Source organism: Theropithecus gelada, chromosome 15 (assembly GCF_003255815.1).
Source record: "Theropithecus gelada isolate Dixy chromosome 15, Tgel_1.0, whole genome shotgun sequence".
NCBI classification, from domain to species: Eukaryota; Metazoa; Chordata; class Mammalia; order Primates; family Cercopithecidae; genus Theropithecus; species Theropithecus gelada.
This window is the reverse complement of record NC_037683.1, coordinates 24,812,160-24,832,478: the sequence shown is the minus strand read 5'-3', so window position 1 is coordinate 24,832,478 and position 20,319 is coordinate 24,812,160. Positions and strand designations below refer to the sequence as shown.

At 43.2% G+C, this 20,319-nt stretch overlaps 1 protein-coding gene across 1 annotated transcript in view; it reads left to right on the top strand.

Moving 5' to 3' along the window:
* The window catches only part of PAPPA (pappalysin 1), a 249,545-nt gene that overhangs the window by 32,797 nt on the left and 196,429 nt on the right, over positions 1–20,319 (top strand). Inside the window, exon 3 of the mRNA XM_025359303.1 lies at positions 1,022–2,084. Coding sequence (XP_025215088.1) covers positions 1,022–2,084 — 1,063 coding nt within the window. The remainder of the gene's footprint in view (positions 1–1,021; positions 2,085–20,319) is intronic.

The window sequence follows — 20,319 nt, the reverse complement described above, 5'->3', positions numbered from 1 at the left end:
CTTACCAAGCAGTTGACCTTCAACCTGTCTCTCCATCTCCTTTAACTTCCATATTCTCATCAGTTAAATGAGAAACTTAATGTCACCACCTTAGGGATATTACATGGATTAAGTTAATGCATATACAGACCTTAGCACAATGTCTGGCCTGCCATAGAGGCTTAGGAGATTTTGCTCATTATTATTAAATATATATATATATATATATATATATATATATATATATATATACTGTCAATGACTCTGTGACTTGACAAATGCCTTCTATTCTCTGGGGCTCAGCTCTCTCACCTGTCAAACAAACGGTTTGGTGGTGATGATCTTTGAAAACCTTTCTAGTTTAGCTCTGAAGTGTGTTTTCTTTCTTTGGGGATAAATGGCAAGATTCCTGTTAGAGAATGAAGTTCCAGCTTTTCAGCTCCTGATCCTCACTTTTATACCCCAACTTTCCTGACAATTTAATGCCATTGATCATTTAATGACTGCTAATGGCAGATGTGCACTCAAAGTTCTGATAACTGTTGTAGGGACCTCCCTTCTAAATGAGCATCTTCTGTTCATTATCATCTCCCTCTGTTTCTCCTTTCACCGTGTATATTATCTTACACTTAAAACACCCTCTTAATTACGAAGTCCTCTTCCCCATCCAACAGCTTTGGAAAATGGTTTTCAGATTTTTATTATTATTGCTGCTGTTGTTGCATTTTCATTAGGTGAAGTACCCTTTCTTTAAACAAAAATCTTTCTTGTATGCTTCATATTCAAAACTAATAAAAGTTACACTTCGCAGGTTAAAGTTGTGATGAGAATGCCCCAAACCCAACTTATGCACTCTCTCAGCTCCTCCAGCCCTTGCCTTGCCCTCGAGGTGGTCCCAGAGGCACTGCTAGGATCCCACAGAGCAGTTGGAAAGCGATGAGTCTAGGATAACCTGATACAAATTTTATCAGAGAAAAATAAATTAACCCCCCTTCCTTTTCCATCCTTTATTTATTAATCTTTCTCTTTTGGGGCCACATAGGGCTATATGACAAATGTTCTTATACCTCACGTGACCGAGGATGGGTCGTGGGCATTCACACCATCAGTGACCAAGGCAACAGAGACCCACGCTACTTTTTCTCCTTGAAGACAGACCGGGCCTGGCAAGTGACCACCATCAATGCCCACCGCAGCTACCTCCCAGGCCAGTGGGTATATCTAGCTGCCACCTATGATGGGCGGTTCATGAAGCTCTATGTAAATGGTGCACAGGTGGCCACCTCTGGGGAGCAAGTGGGTGGCATATTCAGCCCACTGACCCAGAAGTGCAAAGTGCTCATGTTAGGGGGCAGTGCCCTGAATCACAACTACCGGGGCTACATCGAGCACTTCAGTCTGTGGAAGGTGGCCAGGACTCAGCGGGAGATACTGTCTGACATGGAAACCCACGGCACCCACACTGCTCTACCTCAACTCCTCCTCCAGGAGAACTGGGACAATGTGAAGCATGCCTGGTCCCCCATGAAGGATGGCAGCAGCCCCAAAGTGGAATTCAGCAATGCCCACGGCTTTCTGCTGGACACAAGTCTGGAGCCTCCTCTGTGCGGACAGACATTGTGTGACAACGCAGAGGTCATCGCCAGCTACAATCAGCTCCCGAGTTTCCGCCAGCCCAAGGTGGTGCGCTACCGCGTGGTCAACCTCTATGAAGATGATCATAAGAACCCGATGGTGACCCGTGAGCAGGTGGACTTCCAGCACCAGCAGCTGGCTGAGGCCTTCAAGCACTACAACATCTCCTGGGAGCTGAAGGTGCTGGAGGTGAGCAACTCCTCCCTTCGCCGCCGCCTCATCCTGGCCAACTGTGACATCAGCAAGATTGGGGATGAGAACTGTGACCCCGAGTGCAACCACACGCTGACCGGCCATGACGGTGGGGATTGCCGTCACCTGCGCCACCCCGCCTTCATGAAGAAGCAACAGAACGGGGTGTGTGACATGGACTGCAACTATGAACGGTTCAACTTTGATGGTGGAGAGTGCTGTGACCCTAAAATCACCGATGTCACTCAGACTTGCTTTGACCCCGACTCTCCACACAGGTAAGACCTTACCGGGCTAAAGATGCCCTGCTGAAAGTTGAACTTGATGTCCTCCATATTATAGATAAGGCACCTGAGGCCCATGGGTGATATGGGGATTTTTCTGGGTCAACCAGCAGCTTCATGATTGAAGCAACTCTTTTACTCAGGTCATCATGGAGACCATAGGCAAACAGTTTATTACAGAAATAGGTACTGAGTGCCTACCATGAGCACTCAGTACCTATTTCTGTAGGAAGCCTGAGAGCCCTGTTTTTTCAAAGAGCCCAGAGTTCAAATTGAGTGATATGAACTGAGTACAAATAGCTGTTGTATTGCATGACATAGAGTGGGTGAGAGTTGCAGAGTCCAATATGGTCATTCCTAGCAACATGTGCCTACTTAAATTTAAGTCAGTCAAAGCTAAATAAAACTCAAAATCCAATTCCTGAATTGCATTAGCCACATTTCAAGTACTCTAGCCACAGGGGACTAGTGGCTACCATACTGACAAAGCAATATGAAACACTTTAATCAGCACAGAAAGTTCTGGTGGACAGGCTCAAAGAGCTGAAGTCACGTGGGGCTAGACAACCTGGTCCCATGGTCTCAGCTGTCTGTGACTTCCTTATTTTGTAACTTCTTAGAAGCTGTTTCTTCATCTATAAAATGGGGAAAATAATGGTACCTGTTTTGTCAAGTTGCTCTGAGGATTGATAGAGAGGAGACATATAAAGTACACTCTCTTGTAGCACATCATTAATTCTCAATAGTATGTTTATCATTACTTGTCTAATGAAAGGTAATGTGCTGTGTTTAGGGAGTGCCCTAGATGATCAAAGAGAAAAAGTTGATTTTCAGCTTGACTATATCAGGGAAGCCTTCTTGAGAGAGGTGACATTTGAGCAAGGTCTTCAAGAATAGCTCTAATTTGAAGAATGTTAGACAAATCTAGAGATCTAATGAACAACAAGATCAAAACAATCGGTATAATAGAACAAATTTAGAGGACTAATGTACAGCATGAGGACTATAGGAAGTAAGGTTGAACTGTATTTGGGATTCATGCTAAATAACCAGATTTTAAGTACTTTTGGTACAAAACCAAAAGAAAATGGGTGACTTAAGATAATGGGTATGTTAATTTATTTCACTATAGTAAACTGTTTACTATCTCTATGTTTCCCATAACATCATGTCTACCTTAAATATACACAATAAAATTTACCTGAAAAAAGAATAGGTATATTTTTGACATCAGAGATTGGGTGGAGGAAGAAGGGAGGACACTCCAGGCAGAGGGAATTTCTCATCTACTGCTAAAAAAAAGGACAGAAAAGGGGTCCTTTGGTCTAATGCCTCACTTAGCCTCTGCCATTGCTATCAACTATAACCAGTAATCCCAAAGTAGAACCCAAAGGTGAACTCAAGAGTAACCTGTATTAAATGTGGGACCTGGAGGAACTAGATTCAAGCCAGAGAGACCATCAATATCCACTTTCTTGTTTTTCCCAGATTCACACTGAACTTTTCTATTCTGTCCAACACACAGGACCCTGGACTTGCTGATGGCTCGAGCACATTTGCCGACCTCTGCAGGTTTTCTGCTGACTCTTCTCTTTATGTCTCTCTCAAAAGAGCAAGGGCCTCCTGTGCATGAACAAAATACCTATGTGCAAAAGAATGAGGATGCTGGCAGGAGAATGCCCTGCCTGGCAGCAAGTCAGAAAGCACCTCAGCTCAGCTTCCTGGCACCAGGAGGGCCCCTGGACTCTCACCTTGGCTCCAAGACATGAGCAGTCCATGTGAAGAGAAGCCTTGGTGTGTGACCAGTCTCTTCCAGATCACAGTGCATTGTCATCTCTGCTTTAACTTGGGCCTTTCCAGAACTTGGCAGGGGAATCAACACAGAGGTTAACATTCACATTTGACTGATGGGAAATAGAGGAAATTTAGGGAGTGCAGTGACTTAGCTAAGTTCATGGGTCAAGAAAATCATTAGGCTAAATCACAAGTGCAAGTCTGTAATCAGTGTGCTCCACTAAACTAGACTCCCAAGAGATACCTCTGTGCCTGGTCAGAATGGGTGTGGGGTAGAATGGATATAATTGGATGTCATCCATTCATTTGCACATCCATTTATTTGCTCATTCATTCACTCATTCATTCATGCAACAAATGTTTATACAGCACCTGCCAAGTGCCAGGAAGGTGGGTACCCTTAGCCCTGTTTTGCTTTGAAAATTCAAGATTCAGAAAGATGAAGGGACGTACCTAAGCTCACTCTGCTAATAAATGGATAGCTTGGATTCAAACTCAGGACGACTAGGTTCAAACCTCCCATGGAAGAAGGGTATTTTTTAATCTAAGGAACAATAAGAAGCAGAATTAAGAGACAGGTGATAGGGAGAGTGGCGCTACTAAAGTTTTGGGGAAAAAAAAAAAACTGTGTATCATTGAGACAGGATGAAGAGCAGCTGACCTTTGCAGAGCACCATGCTGGTGTGGAGGGGCCCAGGTTCCAGATACCTCATAATCAGCAGACAACACTGGCAGGTTCCAAAGGCCTCCTCTTTTCTAAGTCACGGGAATGCATGCCCAGAGTGTCTGTGAGAGACCATGTGCCAGCTGTGACCGCTTTGACCAAGGCTTGTTTGTTTGCTGGCTGGGAAAGCTGTGTGCCCTGGGTGAGGCCCACCAGGCCACGTGTCATCTCTTGATGAGGCTGGGGTTTTCTGGGTTCTGGCCGAATCAGCTCTCCTGTGCGCAGACAGAAACCTGTGGAAGGTTGCAGATAAATTTTTGCTTTGTGAATTTAAACAAAAAAGGGAGGGAGCGAGGGAAGGAGGGAGATAGGGAGGGAGAGAGGGTCATGATTACTTGGTCATGACACAAACACCTCAAGCTCTGAAGGCCTATCCTGTGGGAAAGTCACAGAATTATTCTATATGGTTTCTAGGCCCTGGCTGGGACTAGAGTGTTGCAATTACAGGAGGCAGCTTTGAGCTGAGTAATAGATGATATCATCTCCAGTCAAAATAGTTCTTTTGGGGGAGGGCTTTGTGTGTGGGTGAGTGAGCTCCCCTTCATCAGAGGCATGCAAGTCAGTACTGATAGCCATGCATAATGAGGCCATAGCTAGGATTACAGTTCTGGTGGAGAAAGTGGCCTTGTGGTCTTGGGGTTGAGCACCGCACAGTAATATCTTATTCCATATCATATCAGAAAAACAAATATTGACTGTTTCTCTTCTCTTTAACAGGCATTTATTGGACATGTCTATCCCACCAGCCATTCTCCTCTTCACTGGGAGTGTTGCAATGAGTTGGACATGTTTCTCACCATTGAGGGGCTTCCACTTTTGTGGGAAAGTCACATAGAAACATAAGAAACTCTAATTTGTAAATTTAGCGGCACACAGTAGGACAGGAGACCTAAAAAGCAGAGATTTATTTGACTAGGAAAACAAGGCAAATCAGCTGGAGGAGGCATGATTTGAGTAGGCATTTGAGAATAGGCAGCCTGCTGAGAGGTAAAGATGCAGACTGCATCAGTCAGGGTCCTAGCAGGAAACAGATGGCACATTCAAACAGAATAATTAAGGAGAGTTGAAGGAGGGGCTATTTTCAAGGAGAAGCTATTTACAATGTTGTAGGCGGGATTAAGGATAACCAACAAGGCCTCACACTATACTCTAGGGCGGACAACCATGGAGAGCCATTTACCCCCTTGGCCTGTAGGGGCAAGAGGAGAAAGTGGTTATGGGACCCAGAGAGAGGGGCTGTGTGGAGAGGGTTTCCTGGCAGCAGCTGTGACTCTCAGCAAGGGAAGCAACCAGCCTACAGCCACCTGACCAGAAGGGAACCAGGAGAGTAAATTCCATGTTATCATTCTTTCTGCCTGCCAGTCTCCTGCCAGTGCTTCCCATTTGATGAATCCAACTGAAGTCACAAAACAAAGGAACCTGTTGATGCAAGCCATAGGTAGCCAGCCTCCCAAGGGCACAGAGCAGGGTGGGGAGTTGATCTGCATGAGCAAGCAGAGATGTCCGGAGCATAGAGACAGCCAGCCCATGAAGAGGGTAGGGCATAAGCCAGGCAGTGGAGAGGGTGAGGAGTGGTGGATAGAAGAGAGCATGGAGTTTAAGGGGTTATTATGGCTGAGATCTAGGCCATGAGCAGAGAAAAGTTCAGTTTATCTCATGGAAAACTTTAATGTTAGGCTTAATCCTCTGTTCCTTTCTCCCTACATTCTTCCCACCTTCCCTTCCTTCTGTCCTTTTCTTCTCTCAATAAATATTTGTTGAATGCTATATCTGTGCCAGCCCAATCACTGCCCTCCCAGAGCTTACCACCTAATGGGTAAGACGGAGAAGTAAACACCCCACTGCAATCACTGGTGTGAAGGAAGGGTCTACAGTACCAGCCGGGAGGAGCAGTCTGTGTGAGCAGTAAATGCCTTGCTGTGACACTAGCCAGTCAGAAAAAAGACACTCCAGGTGAACTGTGGCCATTCTCTACAGTGGTAGAGAATAGCCAGGGAGGCAGGACTTCATTTGCAGCCATTAGAGATGTCTACATGCAGGTAGAATGCACTTCACACACCCTTTTATAAATGAAATGGAAAACCTGGATATTAATAAAAAGTTTCAGTGTCAGGAAATCCAGGGGCATTTGACACTGAAGACTGTAGCTACCTCATGAGAGAGGATATTGCAACAAAACAACCAAGTTCCTGTTTGGACCCTTCCAAACCATACGCCCTGGCACCCTCAAGTGAACTCACCTTTGTTCATGAATATCTACTCATACAAAATGGGATGGGTGGAAAAAAAAAGACACTTTCCCTACACACTGTTGTCTCATAAGGAAACATTTCCTTTGTCTTCTCTTTATTATTATTTGGGAATTATTTCCTTTGTCTTCTTCTTATTATTATTATTATTACTATTATTTAATGTAACAAGGGCAATCTCCTGAGGCCAGGTTTTGTGCTTGTTGCTTTTGGACTCCAGTTAGTGTTGTTGGAAGTCTCACAAAAGAGGCTGCGGTAAGTCTTGAGGTCACCCCTGACCACTCTGCTGGCAGCTATAGCCCCCATCAGCCTCTTCCCCTGCTCTAATCAGGGCCTGCTGACTGATTTGTCCTCTCTGGGTGGGGTTTCCTACTTAATTTCTGATTTGATCTCATGGAGCATAAACTTCCTACTTTCCCCTTCCTTTTCAATCTGAATGAGGGACTCTCAGAGCTTAATGGAACAGTAGATTGTCCAGATGGGGAGAGTTTCTTGCTGCAGATGGGGAGACTAAGCCCTCAAGGAGGGGCAGACACTGATGCAAACCACCCAGTGAGAGTGGGGCTGAGCTGCAATGGAGACCCAGGATCTCACTTCCTACTCCCATGCTATTTCAACTGCTTCCTATAGACACCTTAGACACTAGCTTAAAACCTGGAAAGGTTATATTTAGTATGTTTATGTTCTTACCCATCATCCATATTCTATAAAGACACCTTAGTATCCAGAGAACTGTGATAAATGCTGTAGGGGTCCAAGATATAATCTCTGTCTTCAAGGTGCTTGTATCCTGTGGTTTAATGACATTTTGTTACAGTCATTCCAGAGGAGGCAAGAGGGCAGATGACTAATTTCCCTGTAAACCGCATAGCCTATAAGGCTCCCATGAGCTCTGAGAAAGGGCAGGATCACTGTGGTTTGGAGAAGTTAGGAAAGGTTTAATGATGGAGAAGGGACGGCAATAGGCTTCTAGCATGAGCAGGCTTTGTAATAATAGAAAAGAGCTGGTGGGCAGGCCAGACATGTAGTGTTAATGGGGTAAAGAAATTGAAGTGGAAAGATGTTGAGAAGATGCAAGAAAGATGGGAGTCTTGTTGGGGCTTCATGCAGGTAGATACCACAGTTTTTTCTTCAGACAGTAGACACTGAAGACTCAGGCTGAGTTAGAATGAAAGAATTCAGGTGAAATAGATTCTAGCCTGGGCTGGGCAGTTTGTTAGCTATGCAATCTTAGGCAAGCCTCTTAATCTCTCTGAGCCTCCAATTCCACATCTATTTAGAGAGAATAATAGTATCTGACTGCCTGGATCACACAGTTGCCATGAGGGTCTCATAAAATAATATCCCAGAAAGAGTTCTGGGAAGAGTTAACCAGCATGCAGATGAAAGGGAGCATTGTTATATTTTCAGTAACTTTGTTCATTCTTTTCCAGTAATCATGTAAAAGAAATTGCTTGGAATTTTATAATCAGAATATCAGGGTTTACTTAACGTGACTAATATTCATTAAAGCAATAACAGGAGTCAGGTCTGGTGTGGTGGAAAAATTATGCGTGCTAGAGACTGACCAGGGTTTGAATCTTGGCTCTGCTCTGCACTAGCTGTCTGACCTTGGCACATTGCTCAATAAGAGTCACTGGTTTCTCATATGTAATAATTGGGTGATAACAGCTATCCTGTGGCATGTCATGACACTCAAATGGAGTCATCTGTGTGAGACACCTGGTATGATACAGTACCTGGCACGTAGTAGGTGCTGGAGAAAAGTCTCCTCCCTTCTTGCGTGCACATGTGGACACCATCTCCTGCCTGTCAGCATTGTTTTACAGAGGCTGTGTTCCTACAGGCTCATAAAAACAGGCCTGGATGAAACTGCCATATACAAATTGAGAGCATTTGCTAAGATTATTTCATTCTTGAAATACTAACTTTTTAAAAAGGACTAGCCACAGAATTGGTATTTTTAAATAAAGACCCTATAACTTCTATCAAACTCATTGAGTTATTGAATTTACACACTGGCTTATTTTTAAAATGACCCAAATGTCTGGCATTGTTAAAGGACATATTTCTGTACAACACCATTCCAGGCAATGTTGGGATGGATCATAACGAGAGATATGCCAGACTGGTGAAGTTACTGTATGTTTCTACCATCTCCAGCCCTCGTGCCTGCTTGAGGGTTGATACACAGACCATACAGATTCAGGCATACTTGCACATATGGTTTGATTTTCTCTGATTCAGTCTGGGTTTTCCTCATGCTTTTCTTTCGAACAAAGTCCACCTTTACTCACAAGTTCCATCTGTGAGCCTTGCACACATATCACTTTGGTCTTAAGAGCAGAATAGAGAGGTGAACTGAATTAAAAGAACTGCTCAAGACCCCTAAAGATGAGGTTAATAAGGAGCTCAAAACAGTGACCTATGAGGAACAGTAGAAGATCAGTACAGTCTAGCAAATAAATAAGAATACAAGTTTTGGAGACAGAGCATACTACAGTCAAGTCATTTAACAGTTCTGTAACCTTGCACAGGTCTCTTCCTTTGTCAAAGACTCAGTTACCTCCTCTGTAAAGTCAGGGATGAAAGTAACAATCTACTGCATTGGGTGGTTTAGAGGATTGGATGAAGTAATACACAGTCAACCCTTTAGGACAGCACCTGGCACATAGTGAGGTCTGAAAATAGCAGTTGTTATTGCTGCTGTTGTTTGGGAATTTCCCTCCTCTGATAGATCTTCTGGCTTCTTATTGTACATATCCGGAAATTCTTAGCCCCTTTTCAATCCTGAGCCCCCTCACTACAATCTCAGTGTGGGAGTAAGAGACAGAAGTAACCTAATCAACCACTCTGTACTACCAAAAGCCCTTTTATTTTATCACCCACAGGTTTCATTTTTTAAAATATTTTTTTAATTCCAAAAGTCCTGTATAAACTGAATGCTAATGTATTCATTTTCCCAAGAGATAAGCAGCATGCCACACTAAGTTTAAGCATTTCCAGCAAAAAAGCAAAGGCATGTCTTGGATTCCAAGTTGGGGTTCATTGAATAGTGAGTAGGGAAGGAACTGGAAGCCAGGAAGCCAGGAGGGTACCCATAATATGCTCAGGACTATACCAACCAAGGCTCTCTCTCCTGGCCTGGGACTCTTGCCCCAGCATACTCTGTATTCTCAAAGTTTACAGACAAAAGTTGGAACTCTTTTGTGGGGAGAAGTCAGGAACATGCCAGGATCTGAGGTGCTCCTTCTCTCATCCCCTTCCCAATGTGTTCCCTGTTCCATCCCCAGCTGCCTGAATAGATGGCAGTACTGGTGCCCTTTTAAGGGCCTCAGTAGGAGGCAGTTGGTTTTTTCCCACCCTGGGTTTGGCATGCTCAGCACTCTCAATTTCCTTTCTGCATCCACTGATGACACTGACCACTCATGACAGCCTCTGCACTTGGTCAGATGCCCTTCCAGGTTAGGAAACAAAGCCGATGGGCGTGCGAGAGAGGGTTGAACTGACAGACAGCAGTACCTTTTGTTTTACTGAAATACATTTTCCTAAGTTGGTTACAGCTCAGCTTCTTCCTTCAAACCTACTGCTGGGCAGTTTTCCACCTCCTGAGAGGGAACCTCCACACCTCCACTCTCACTTTCTGAAAACACAAAACTAGTGTGTGAATAGCAGTGCATTTTGTTCACGGGTTTGTTTGCGTAACTAGAATATGCTCGTGTTTCCCCATTTTTCAGAGGAGCATTTTCTGTCTTCCTCCTTTCTCCTTTCTTCTCTTTCTTTTTCTTTTCCATGTTCTAGGTTGTTTTAGTGGCCTGGTGGTGAAGGGTGGAGGAGCACTGTCTCCGCGTCAAGCTTCTGATGTGTTTGATTCCAAACTTGTGTGAGTTGAGACAGCCAACTGCAGCTCTTAGCCTTGAACTTCACTTCTAACTACTGAACTATTTTTATGGCCACAGAGGGCAATGGTGATTATAACTCCACAAAATCATGAAGTAAGAGAGATGTAAAGCTGGTTTCTTTCCCATGAGGATCCATGGTAGAAAAATACAGTTTGCCAGTGGTTTGGCCAAGCATGAGGAAGGAAGTGACTAGATTCTTCCAGGAACTTAGTGACCAGGATGAAGTAAGACACTTTTCTTCTCTTGTTTCAAATTCTCCATCTGTAAAGTGGGAGGATTTGAGGTTTGTTCATGCACAGATATTCTCAAATCAGACATTGGAATCCTGGTTCCAGGATAGTGGAAAATAGAACTAAAGTACAGAGGAAGGGCTTAATGTTTAAAAGGTAGAAATAAAGCCATGCACTGGCACTGGATACACCAAGGGATATAAGAGACAGACTTTGCCTTCAAAGGATTGACCAGCCCCTGTATCTACTTGAGTACAAAGTGTTCAATGTGGTAATGAGGAACAATTATGCTCTGTGGCAAGTTGAAAAAAAAATCCTACTCATATTTCTCAAGTCCCAACAGTGGCCTTGTGATGGTACCCCATAGTGGGGCAGTCTACATGTCTGCTATTTTATTTTCCCTCAGGCTCCAAATGTGGCATCCTCTTTCCAAAAATCAATTTGAATTTATTTCTACTTTTGACAGCCTGACTTATAATGTCATGCTTTCTAGCATCATTTCTCTATACTTGAACTTCTTGATCATCACATGACTCTCTAAGAGTTGTCTATCTTTAACCCCAAAGGAGACCCAAATTTGTAGAAGTTACTAGACTTATTCAAGGTCATCCAGAGGGACCTACATCTACTGTACGGACTGTATTGTTTTAATTTTAAATAAATTTGTTTTTTGCCTAAGGTTAAGTGATTTGTATGGGGCTATGGTCCAGATTAAAATTTAGACATTGCCATTTTAACACATATTGGTGATTATATAATTCTTGATTTATCCTTTCTAAACTTACTATATTTTAGTTAGCCTTCACATCAGTTATGTGCCTACATGGCCAAAGTCTAGAGCCAAACTATGCAGTCTTCTGAAATAACCTTTGTTCCTAAAACATTGTGACTGCTGCAGCTTATGAAGCAGATGTGATTGTCTTTGCTTAGTTGTTCTTTAAGCATAAGACAAATCACAGGGCTGTCGGTGAGTTGTGCATATTCTGCTCAATGTGGTCAGTTGTGTTATTTATTAATTGGTGTTTTGATGCTCCAAGAAGGAAGTGAAGTAGCGGGAAGAGAGCTGTGGGCCCTTGAACTTTATAGTTCAGTTGTGAAAATGCTCATCTGACATAAGATAATTACATTACTATTGTGTTACTTTTGAACACAGCATCACAATTCAATTGTTGCACCTCCTTACTTAGCAAGAGGTTCCTCATGCCTTAATGGCTGCTCTGAAAATAAATGAACTCTGAGTTTCTGAGGCTGTCAAAACAGAGATTGGAGTACCCCAAGAGAAGATCTTAGGGAAGTGACTGTTCATCCCATAGTTTGTGCATGAGTGTGTGTGACTGCCTTTTATGTGCCAAGCACAGTGCCAGATGCTAGAAGTACAACATTGAACATTGCACAGGACACCTGTAATTCTGCCCTTTTGGAATTTCCTGCAGCAAGATAAATAGCTAGCTGGATAATTGCTGTTATGGAGAAGTCCAAGGTGCTGAGCGAACACAGAGAATGGCTACCTGACTCAGACGTAGGGGGTCAGAGTAGCTTTTAGGCTGTGTCCTAGAGGATGATTCATGTTAACCAAGTGAGTGTAGCTGAGCTTGCCAGGAACCAGGTGTTCTGACACTTTGCTTTCTGTCCTAACAACCTCTAAAATTATTTTCCAAAAGGTAAATGAGAAAAATAGCAGCTGTGTAGTTTCTAGTAAAACACATGCATTGTAAAATAGGGCTCTTTATTCTGAGATTACTTTTTCTTTTGGAGTGCTACTCAAGTACCTTTTATTTTATGATATGAGGGACCTCATACATGGTGGAGTGGTTTTTTTCCCCTTTTGAATGCTTTATTTATCCATCAAAATTATACATCACTGCTGACTTCCATCGCAATGTTTATTATTAGGTTGGTGCAGAAGTAATTGTGGTTTTTGCCATTTAAACGTAAGATTGAAAACCACAGTTTACTTGTGCATCAATCTAATAATATCCCAAAAGTCTAAGAACCTCACCACTGGCACACTCTGCCTCTCTGAACCAGCACCTCCTCTCCTCTGAACCAAATTCCCAGGATTCTCCATCCCACCCATTATTTGGTCCCATCGTGATCCAATCCACAAGGAGCTGAAGGTCAGTGATTTTCCTATGGGTTGGCCTTCCAGGAGACTCAGCAAAGGACATGCCGCTGGCAGATAAATCTCTTACTGGGTCTAGCATTTAGAACAGCAATAAAGGGGGCTTTGATGTGCAGTGTCTGTGACTGATAAAATAAAAATACTACAGGAGACAAAATCAGAAACCAGACCAACATTTCAGCTTCCCTCACTCCCACCCTAACTCAGTATCAAATTTTTCCCCATGTATGAATACCACTACTTCTTATATACATTCCTGTTGCTGTGAGACACTGCCAATGCCTCCTTCTCCACTTTCATCACCTCTACTCCATCTCTCAAATTCCTTCAGAAATCTCCCTGGAAAATGTAAACCAGATAATTTTATCCTCTTACATATAATCTGCCGTCGTCTGCTTGGGACTCCCAGGACACTTTCAATTCTCCATTGCCTGGTATACAAGACCCTTCCTCATTGTCTTAGTTTGTTGTGTATTGCTTCAAAGGAATACCTGAGACTGAATAATTTACAAAGGAAAGAGATTTACCTAGCTCATGGTTCTACAGGCAGTACAAGAAGCCTGGCACCAGTGTCTGCTTCTGGTGAGGGACTCGAACTGCTTCCCTTCATGCTTGGAAGGTGAAGAGGAGCCAGCATATGCAGAGATCACATGGCAAGAGAATAAGCAAGAGAGAGAGTGGGGAGATGCTAGAGTCTTTTTAACCACCAACTCTCACCAGAATTAATAGAGTAAGAACTCACTACCATGAGAATGACACCAAGCCATTCTTAAGGGATCCGCCCCCATGACCCAAACACCTCCCACTAGGCCCCACCCCCAACACTGGGGTGATTCAATGTGATATTTGGAGGGGACAATATCCAAACTATAGCACAGATGTAACCATTGCTGTCCCCTCCAGCTTCATCTTCTGAGGTTCCTCAAACTTGCAAGTGAGGGCTTGTAGTGTCTCTTCTCATGCTTTTACGCTGCTGGGCTTTCTGGAGCTTCTGCCATTTTCTCTATTTCCCACACTTGGTTCAGTATCAAACCAAGGTTTATTCTTTATGTGAAAACCTCAGTGGCTTCTGACCCTCCTTCAGCTGGGTGTCATTGCTGTATGCTCTCATTATATTTAACACCCACCCGCTCTATCGTAACACGTATGATAAGAGGAAGTAAGAGACTAATGGCTAAGGATCTGATTGGTAGCATCAAACAGACTAGGGGTTGTGTCCCACCTCTGACACTTTCCAAGTGGAGGGACCTTGGAAAAGTGGTGTCAGCCCTCTTATCCTTGGTTCCATCACTTATAAGTTGGGGATACTCTAGGGCTTTTGAAAAGCTTCAAAAAATATACAAAAATACTTCAACAGTTCCAGTGTGTAGTAAACTTTCCCAAATGTGGTAGTGTTATTAATATTATCATATTATGTTGTGATCATTCATTTGTTCGTCTCACTTTCTTCATGAAACTTCTAATACATTGATAATGAAAATTGTGCTTTTTTTTCATTATCTATAGGCAAAGTTTTTAGCTTAAAGCATGGTATTTGATAGAATCTCAATAAGTGTTGATGAATGAAAGCAGAAAAGAATGAATGAATGATATGTGGAAAGGAAGGAAATTAGGAAGGAAGAAAGGAAAGAAAGAATGAAAGCAGGGAAAAAGGGAGGAAAAATGGAGGTAAGGAAAGAATGACTCATTCAATAAATAAATGAATGATCAATTTTAAATTAGTCTTTGATTGATGCTATTACATTTTTCTTTTCTGTGTGTCAAGCTTCCATACAAAATCTGTTATTTTGGAAACTAATCATTCAAGATTCCAAGAATTTAATAAACTCTCCCAGCATTTTCTTTCTGTGTCTCTTTTTATAGACTGGAGAGGCAGATTTAGGCATTTTTGACAATGCAACTAAGCAGGAGGATCAAGTCCAGATTGTTAGGGCCCTTGGGATAAAGAACAAAATTCAGGTTTTTGTACTGGTCACAGCTTGGAGAAAGCTTGTTATTTGGAACAAGGATATGGATGCAATAAACATTGTGAGGTTTATCTTGCTTTAATGACTTGCCTTGAGTGGCTTTGATCTTTATATTTGATAATCATTTTCAAATGGTCTGGTGTGTTCTGAGAATTAAGTAGTGGTTCATGGACTTGAGAACCTCCTTGGAAATGACAAGCTACAATCAGAATTTGGAAATGGGCAATGTTACAGAATTTGCTCTATGAGATGGAGAAACAGGACAACCTCCTGTGAAGAAGGTAAACACATTGATCCAGTGTTGGGAACCAGGGTTGGCTGGTGGAGCAGGAACCCAACAGGCATTCGGAGCTAAGGCCAGTTTTCTCTTGATCCATGAACTAGCTTAAAAGAGAATTTTGCATCTTGAGGGTTTTTCGTGAGTTGAGTACTCTTCTAGGCATTTCCTTGTGCATTACCTCCTTGAATTTTTATATCCCCCTTTATGGGTTGAATTTTCTAATTCCCATTTCACAGGTGAGGAAATTGAGATACAAAGTGACAGGGTCAGTTGTCCAAGACCACAGAGCCACTTTGTGGAAGAAGGAGGATTTGAATGCCAGTCTCTCTCTCTCTTAAAATCACCCTCTGCTGCCTTTTATTCTAACCTGAAAGAACTGTTCCCAGTCTCTAGCTAGCTTAAAAGTGGTCCACTCTTGGCCGGTGTATAGCTCACACAAACCCTCCTCCAGTTGAGGGCATCTACACATGGCCAGCACCATCTCTGTGACCAGCCACACCCATCAAGAGCCCAGGAAGCATGACTCTGGCATGACGTTGCTTAAAGATCTCTTCAGCTATCACTTCTGCATAGGGGAAGTCCACTGAAGAGTGACCTGCTTTGAATGGGAATAGAAATTGAGAGTCCTCAGTCTTGACCTGGGCTCACTATAAGCTGTACCATTGAAACGGGAAGGCCAGTGTATTATGCTTCTAGAGGTGAAAAAACTCAGGCCTTCTCACACTTTTTTCCCATGATTTTATTTAAAGGATTTGTTGTTGTTGCTGTTGTTGTTTTGCATTTTGAATGTGGTTCCCTTTTGCTTCTCTCTCAATAAAACAGGCCCTGACAGCCCTCTCATTCAGATTATTACAGAGTTGTGCCATCTCAGGCCAGTGCATTTAGGAAATATGTTGTTGGCACTCACCAACGAGTGAGATGCATAAAGAAAATATTCTAATGACAGTTGAGTTGAGAGAGCTTTGATCTCCCTCCAGAACTGCACTCATGGCTTTGAAATGCAGTTCTGGCAAAGGGGTAAAGTCTGGGCGCCTTGGCAATCAGGGCTGGGCCCCCTGAAACAGACATTCCAGGGGACCCGCAATCTCCACAGTGGGATCCAGGTGCATGGGTTGTGTAGGAAGAAAAGAGACACTGAGACACCACTCTTGAGAGGCTCAGGGGAAAGTATCTAAATCAGGAGGGACATTTCGATCTAGCCAACATTTTCCAAACTTTTTTGTTTGTACTGTTGTTTGGTTTTTGGCAAAGGTGGAAGTGTGTAAGGGGGAGGGGTGTGGAGGAGGAATTATGGTCACATATTTTTGGGTACACTTCCTGCACTATCTATCTTACTCTTATTTTGTATATTCGAGGCTCCGAAAATTCTTGCAATTAAAAAAATATATGTATTTAACCTTGTTTAACAGACCAGGTCCCAAACCCATTTGATTCAGCAACATTTTTCTTTAAATATTCATCTCTTTCTTATAAATTTAGCCTTCTGTAGACCATGATCTGGAAGACACTGCTCTATTTCACAACCTCACTGAACAGGTAGGGACCCCAAGCTACAGAACAACCAGCAGAGTATAGTGAGGAGTGGTCAGATATTCAGACAATGCAGGTTCCCACACCCAGGTGTCCAGCTGAGGGAGAGAATGGAGGCTGCCATCCTTCCCATGATTTGTTCTCTAAACTATGCAGGGAACTGTGTCCACCTGAAGGAAAAGGTGACTTTACTTATGATACAAAATTGCTGCTATACACGAGTAACATGTACATAGGTTACAGCAGAGCGGTTTGTTGGCAGGCTTTTCTATTCCCTGTATTACATATATGACCTTGGGCAAGTCATTTCCCTTCCTTGAGCTCTGGGCTTGCTCATCCTGTTTTGAAACTATGCAATTTGAGAGAGAGGCACTCAGTAGCTGCCCATCGGTGGTGGTTCTCTCTTGAAGGATACTTTTAAGTGATACGGAGATAATAAAGATTTGGTTCCAACTGCCAGAAGCTCATTACCTGATAGAAAAGATAGATGCTCACACAGTGAATATAACCCAAAGCAGAGTGATAAGTACTGGAATTAAAAGTAGGGGGCACAGAGGAAGGAGGACTCATTTTCAGATAGAGGTGATGATGATGATTTGAGTGTTGCTAATAATTTTCATTTTGCTAACAATAATGCAATAAAAGGAGCCTATTCTGATCAGTGATGCCTTCTCTGTGCCAATCACCATGCTAGGCACTTAACCTGTGTTGCCTCTAATCCTCATGACATCCCTGACAGGTGGTAATCATCATCCCTACTTTACAGACGAGGGTGGTCATAAGAGGATACATAGAGTGCATCACATGTAAGCTGGACTTTGCAGGGTTCATAAGATTTAAAAGGGCCAAGAATCAGGAATAAAGATTGCAAGGCAGAGAAGGGAAACTAATGGACATGCTTAGGGGTTGGGCATAATTGGGAAAAACTAGAGGTTCTCAGAATAAGATAACCAAGAGAACTTCAGTGATTGAGGTTGTAGGAGGAAGAAGGTTGGGTAATGAGGAAGAGACACTGAAAGCTGAGACTGGGAGAGCCACCCAGAGGCAGATTGTCAGTTTAGGTTCTTTCCCAGCAGGAGAAAATAGGAGACCAGGATATGGAGGGCTCACATTTTCTAGTTATGTGCTGGGACTGTGCTGAGCTATCTTATTTGATCCTGTTGGGATCTGCACTAGCTAATTGATACTCAGAGACTTAAACCTCCTTGTCCACAGATATAGGTCTGTCTGTCCAATTCTGAATAGCAAAGCTTCTACGCAGATTAAGCCACACAGATTAAGCTACAGATAAATACACACAGATTAATCTACAGACTAATACACATACAGAGTTGGACAGACAACTTGCCGATAGATATAGGTCTGTCTGTCCAACTCTGTGTGAGTTGGGGATTTTGATTGATTTTTCTGGGATGTGAGTAATGTCTGTTTGTTTGGGTTTTGTTTTAAGAGATGGCCTATTGCTCTATTGCCCAAGTGGGAGTACAGTGGTACAATCATAGCTTACTGCAGCCTTGAACTCCTGGGCCCAAGCAATCCTCCTGTCTCGGCCTCCAAAGTAGCTGGGACTACAGGCACGTGCCACCATTCCCAGCTTAACTTTTTAAATTTTTTGTAGAGATGGGATCTCCCTGTGTTGCCCAAGCTGGTCTCAAACTCCTGGCCTCAAGCATTCCCACCGCCTTGGCTGCCCAAAGTGCTGGGATTACAAGCATGAGCCCTGACATTTTAAAGTACATTTGACCAATTTACAATGTATACACAGCCTTCCCAACAATTGCAAAATGGAAGTCATGTGGCCATTTTCCTTCTCTCACCTTCACTATCCCTAGACACTCATGGTCCTTCTGAAGTTGACCTCCTGTGCTTTCTCTTCTATCTTGTTGACGAAAAAAAAAAAAAAAAAAAAATCCTTTCAAGGCATAGGGGTAGGAAGGTAAATACCCACATGGACTCCTGTCCTGAAGATTTTCCCCCTGATATATTTGAGAGACACTCAGCCTGGCTCTGTATTAGTGGGAAGACCTCAGGCAGCAAAAGGAAAACTTTCATCCACAGAGCTGTGTTGTTGCTTTTTTTTTTTTTCCTTTGGGTGGGTTCCCCTTGGAGAGGTGGGGAAGAGAGAGGCCAGTGGGGCCTGGATTGCTGCTATGGATTCTTCCGCCTTAGGGAAATGGAGGCTTCCCAAAGTATGAAAAAAAAAAAAAAGAAATCACGTACAAGCCAGGGAGAGGCTCCCACATCCCACTTCTCTGCTTTGGGCTAGGATGAATACCACTTCTTGAAAAGATTGGCTTCTGCAATTACCACTGAATAAACAACCAATTAAAATGTCTCCCCTGCCCCTACCCCACCCTTTTTCTCTTGAAGCTTTCTCATCTCAGAGCTATGGGGCAGAGGTGGCTTTCTCTAATAACATTTGTGTTCTCTGCCTGAGAGAACATTTGATGGAAATGAACAAATCAATTAGAAAATAATAAATTATGTGGAAAGGGCTGATCCAAGAAAATCTCAGCTCCTCTGTGTTTTCATTCTCCTCCCATGCATTGTTTCCCCTTTCACTGTGGGCCTGGGTGAGCTTGGAAATGAGGGTGAGGTTGTGGGAAGAGTTGGACACGTCTAGATTTGTACTTGGCCTTGTCGCCAGTTGTGTGATCTCTGAACCCCTGTTCCTTCATCTGTATGATGGGGATAAGTGATAGGAATAGCTAAACATGCACTGGGGCTTTCTACATGCCAGGCATTATTCTAAGCCCTTTACGCTCTCTTTATTAACTACCTTAACCCTCTGAACAGCTGTATGGGGTAGGTACTATTACCACACTCTTTCTGTATATAAAGAAACTGAGGTGCAGGAAGTTAAGTACATTGCCCAGGGTGGCCCAGCCATAAAGTGGAAGAGCTGGCTTCAAACCCAGGGTTGTAGCTTAAGAATGAGCCATCTCACCCACTCCTTTGCATTGCTTCAGCTACCAAACAGGGATGAGACGTGTACCTAGCACAGGGTCTGGCATACAGCAAATGCTTAATAAATGTTGGCTGTCTCTTTCCTCGTTCTCTTCCCTGATGACAGAGCAGACTGAATAGAATTCCTCACAAGGCTTCCAGCCTAAGAAGTTGAATATGGGCTCTTGGGGAAGAGAAGGGCTCAGCAGCGAGATTTCAGGTCAATATCTGAGTTTGTGTGGCTATTCTTGGAATTAGTCAGCTCAACCTAGATATAGATGTAAGCTCTCCTGGGCCCACCTATATCTCCAACTCATGTGTTTTGTGAAAAGTTGTACAAATTATGGTCACAGGAATGTTTGGTTTCGTGAGCTTGGGGCTTTCTGTGACATGGGCGGCCATGACACGCTAGGTCTCAGATGTATCCTGTTCACAGCAGGGTAGAGGTGTAGGTTTTCCACCCACAGAAATGCTCTGTGGAGCAT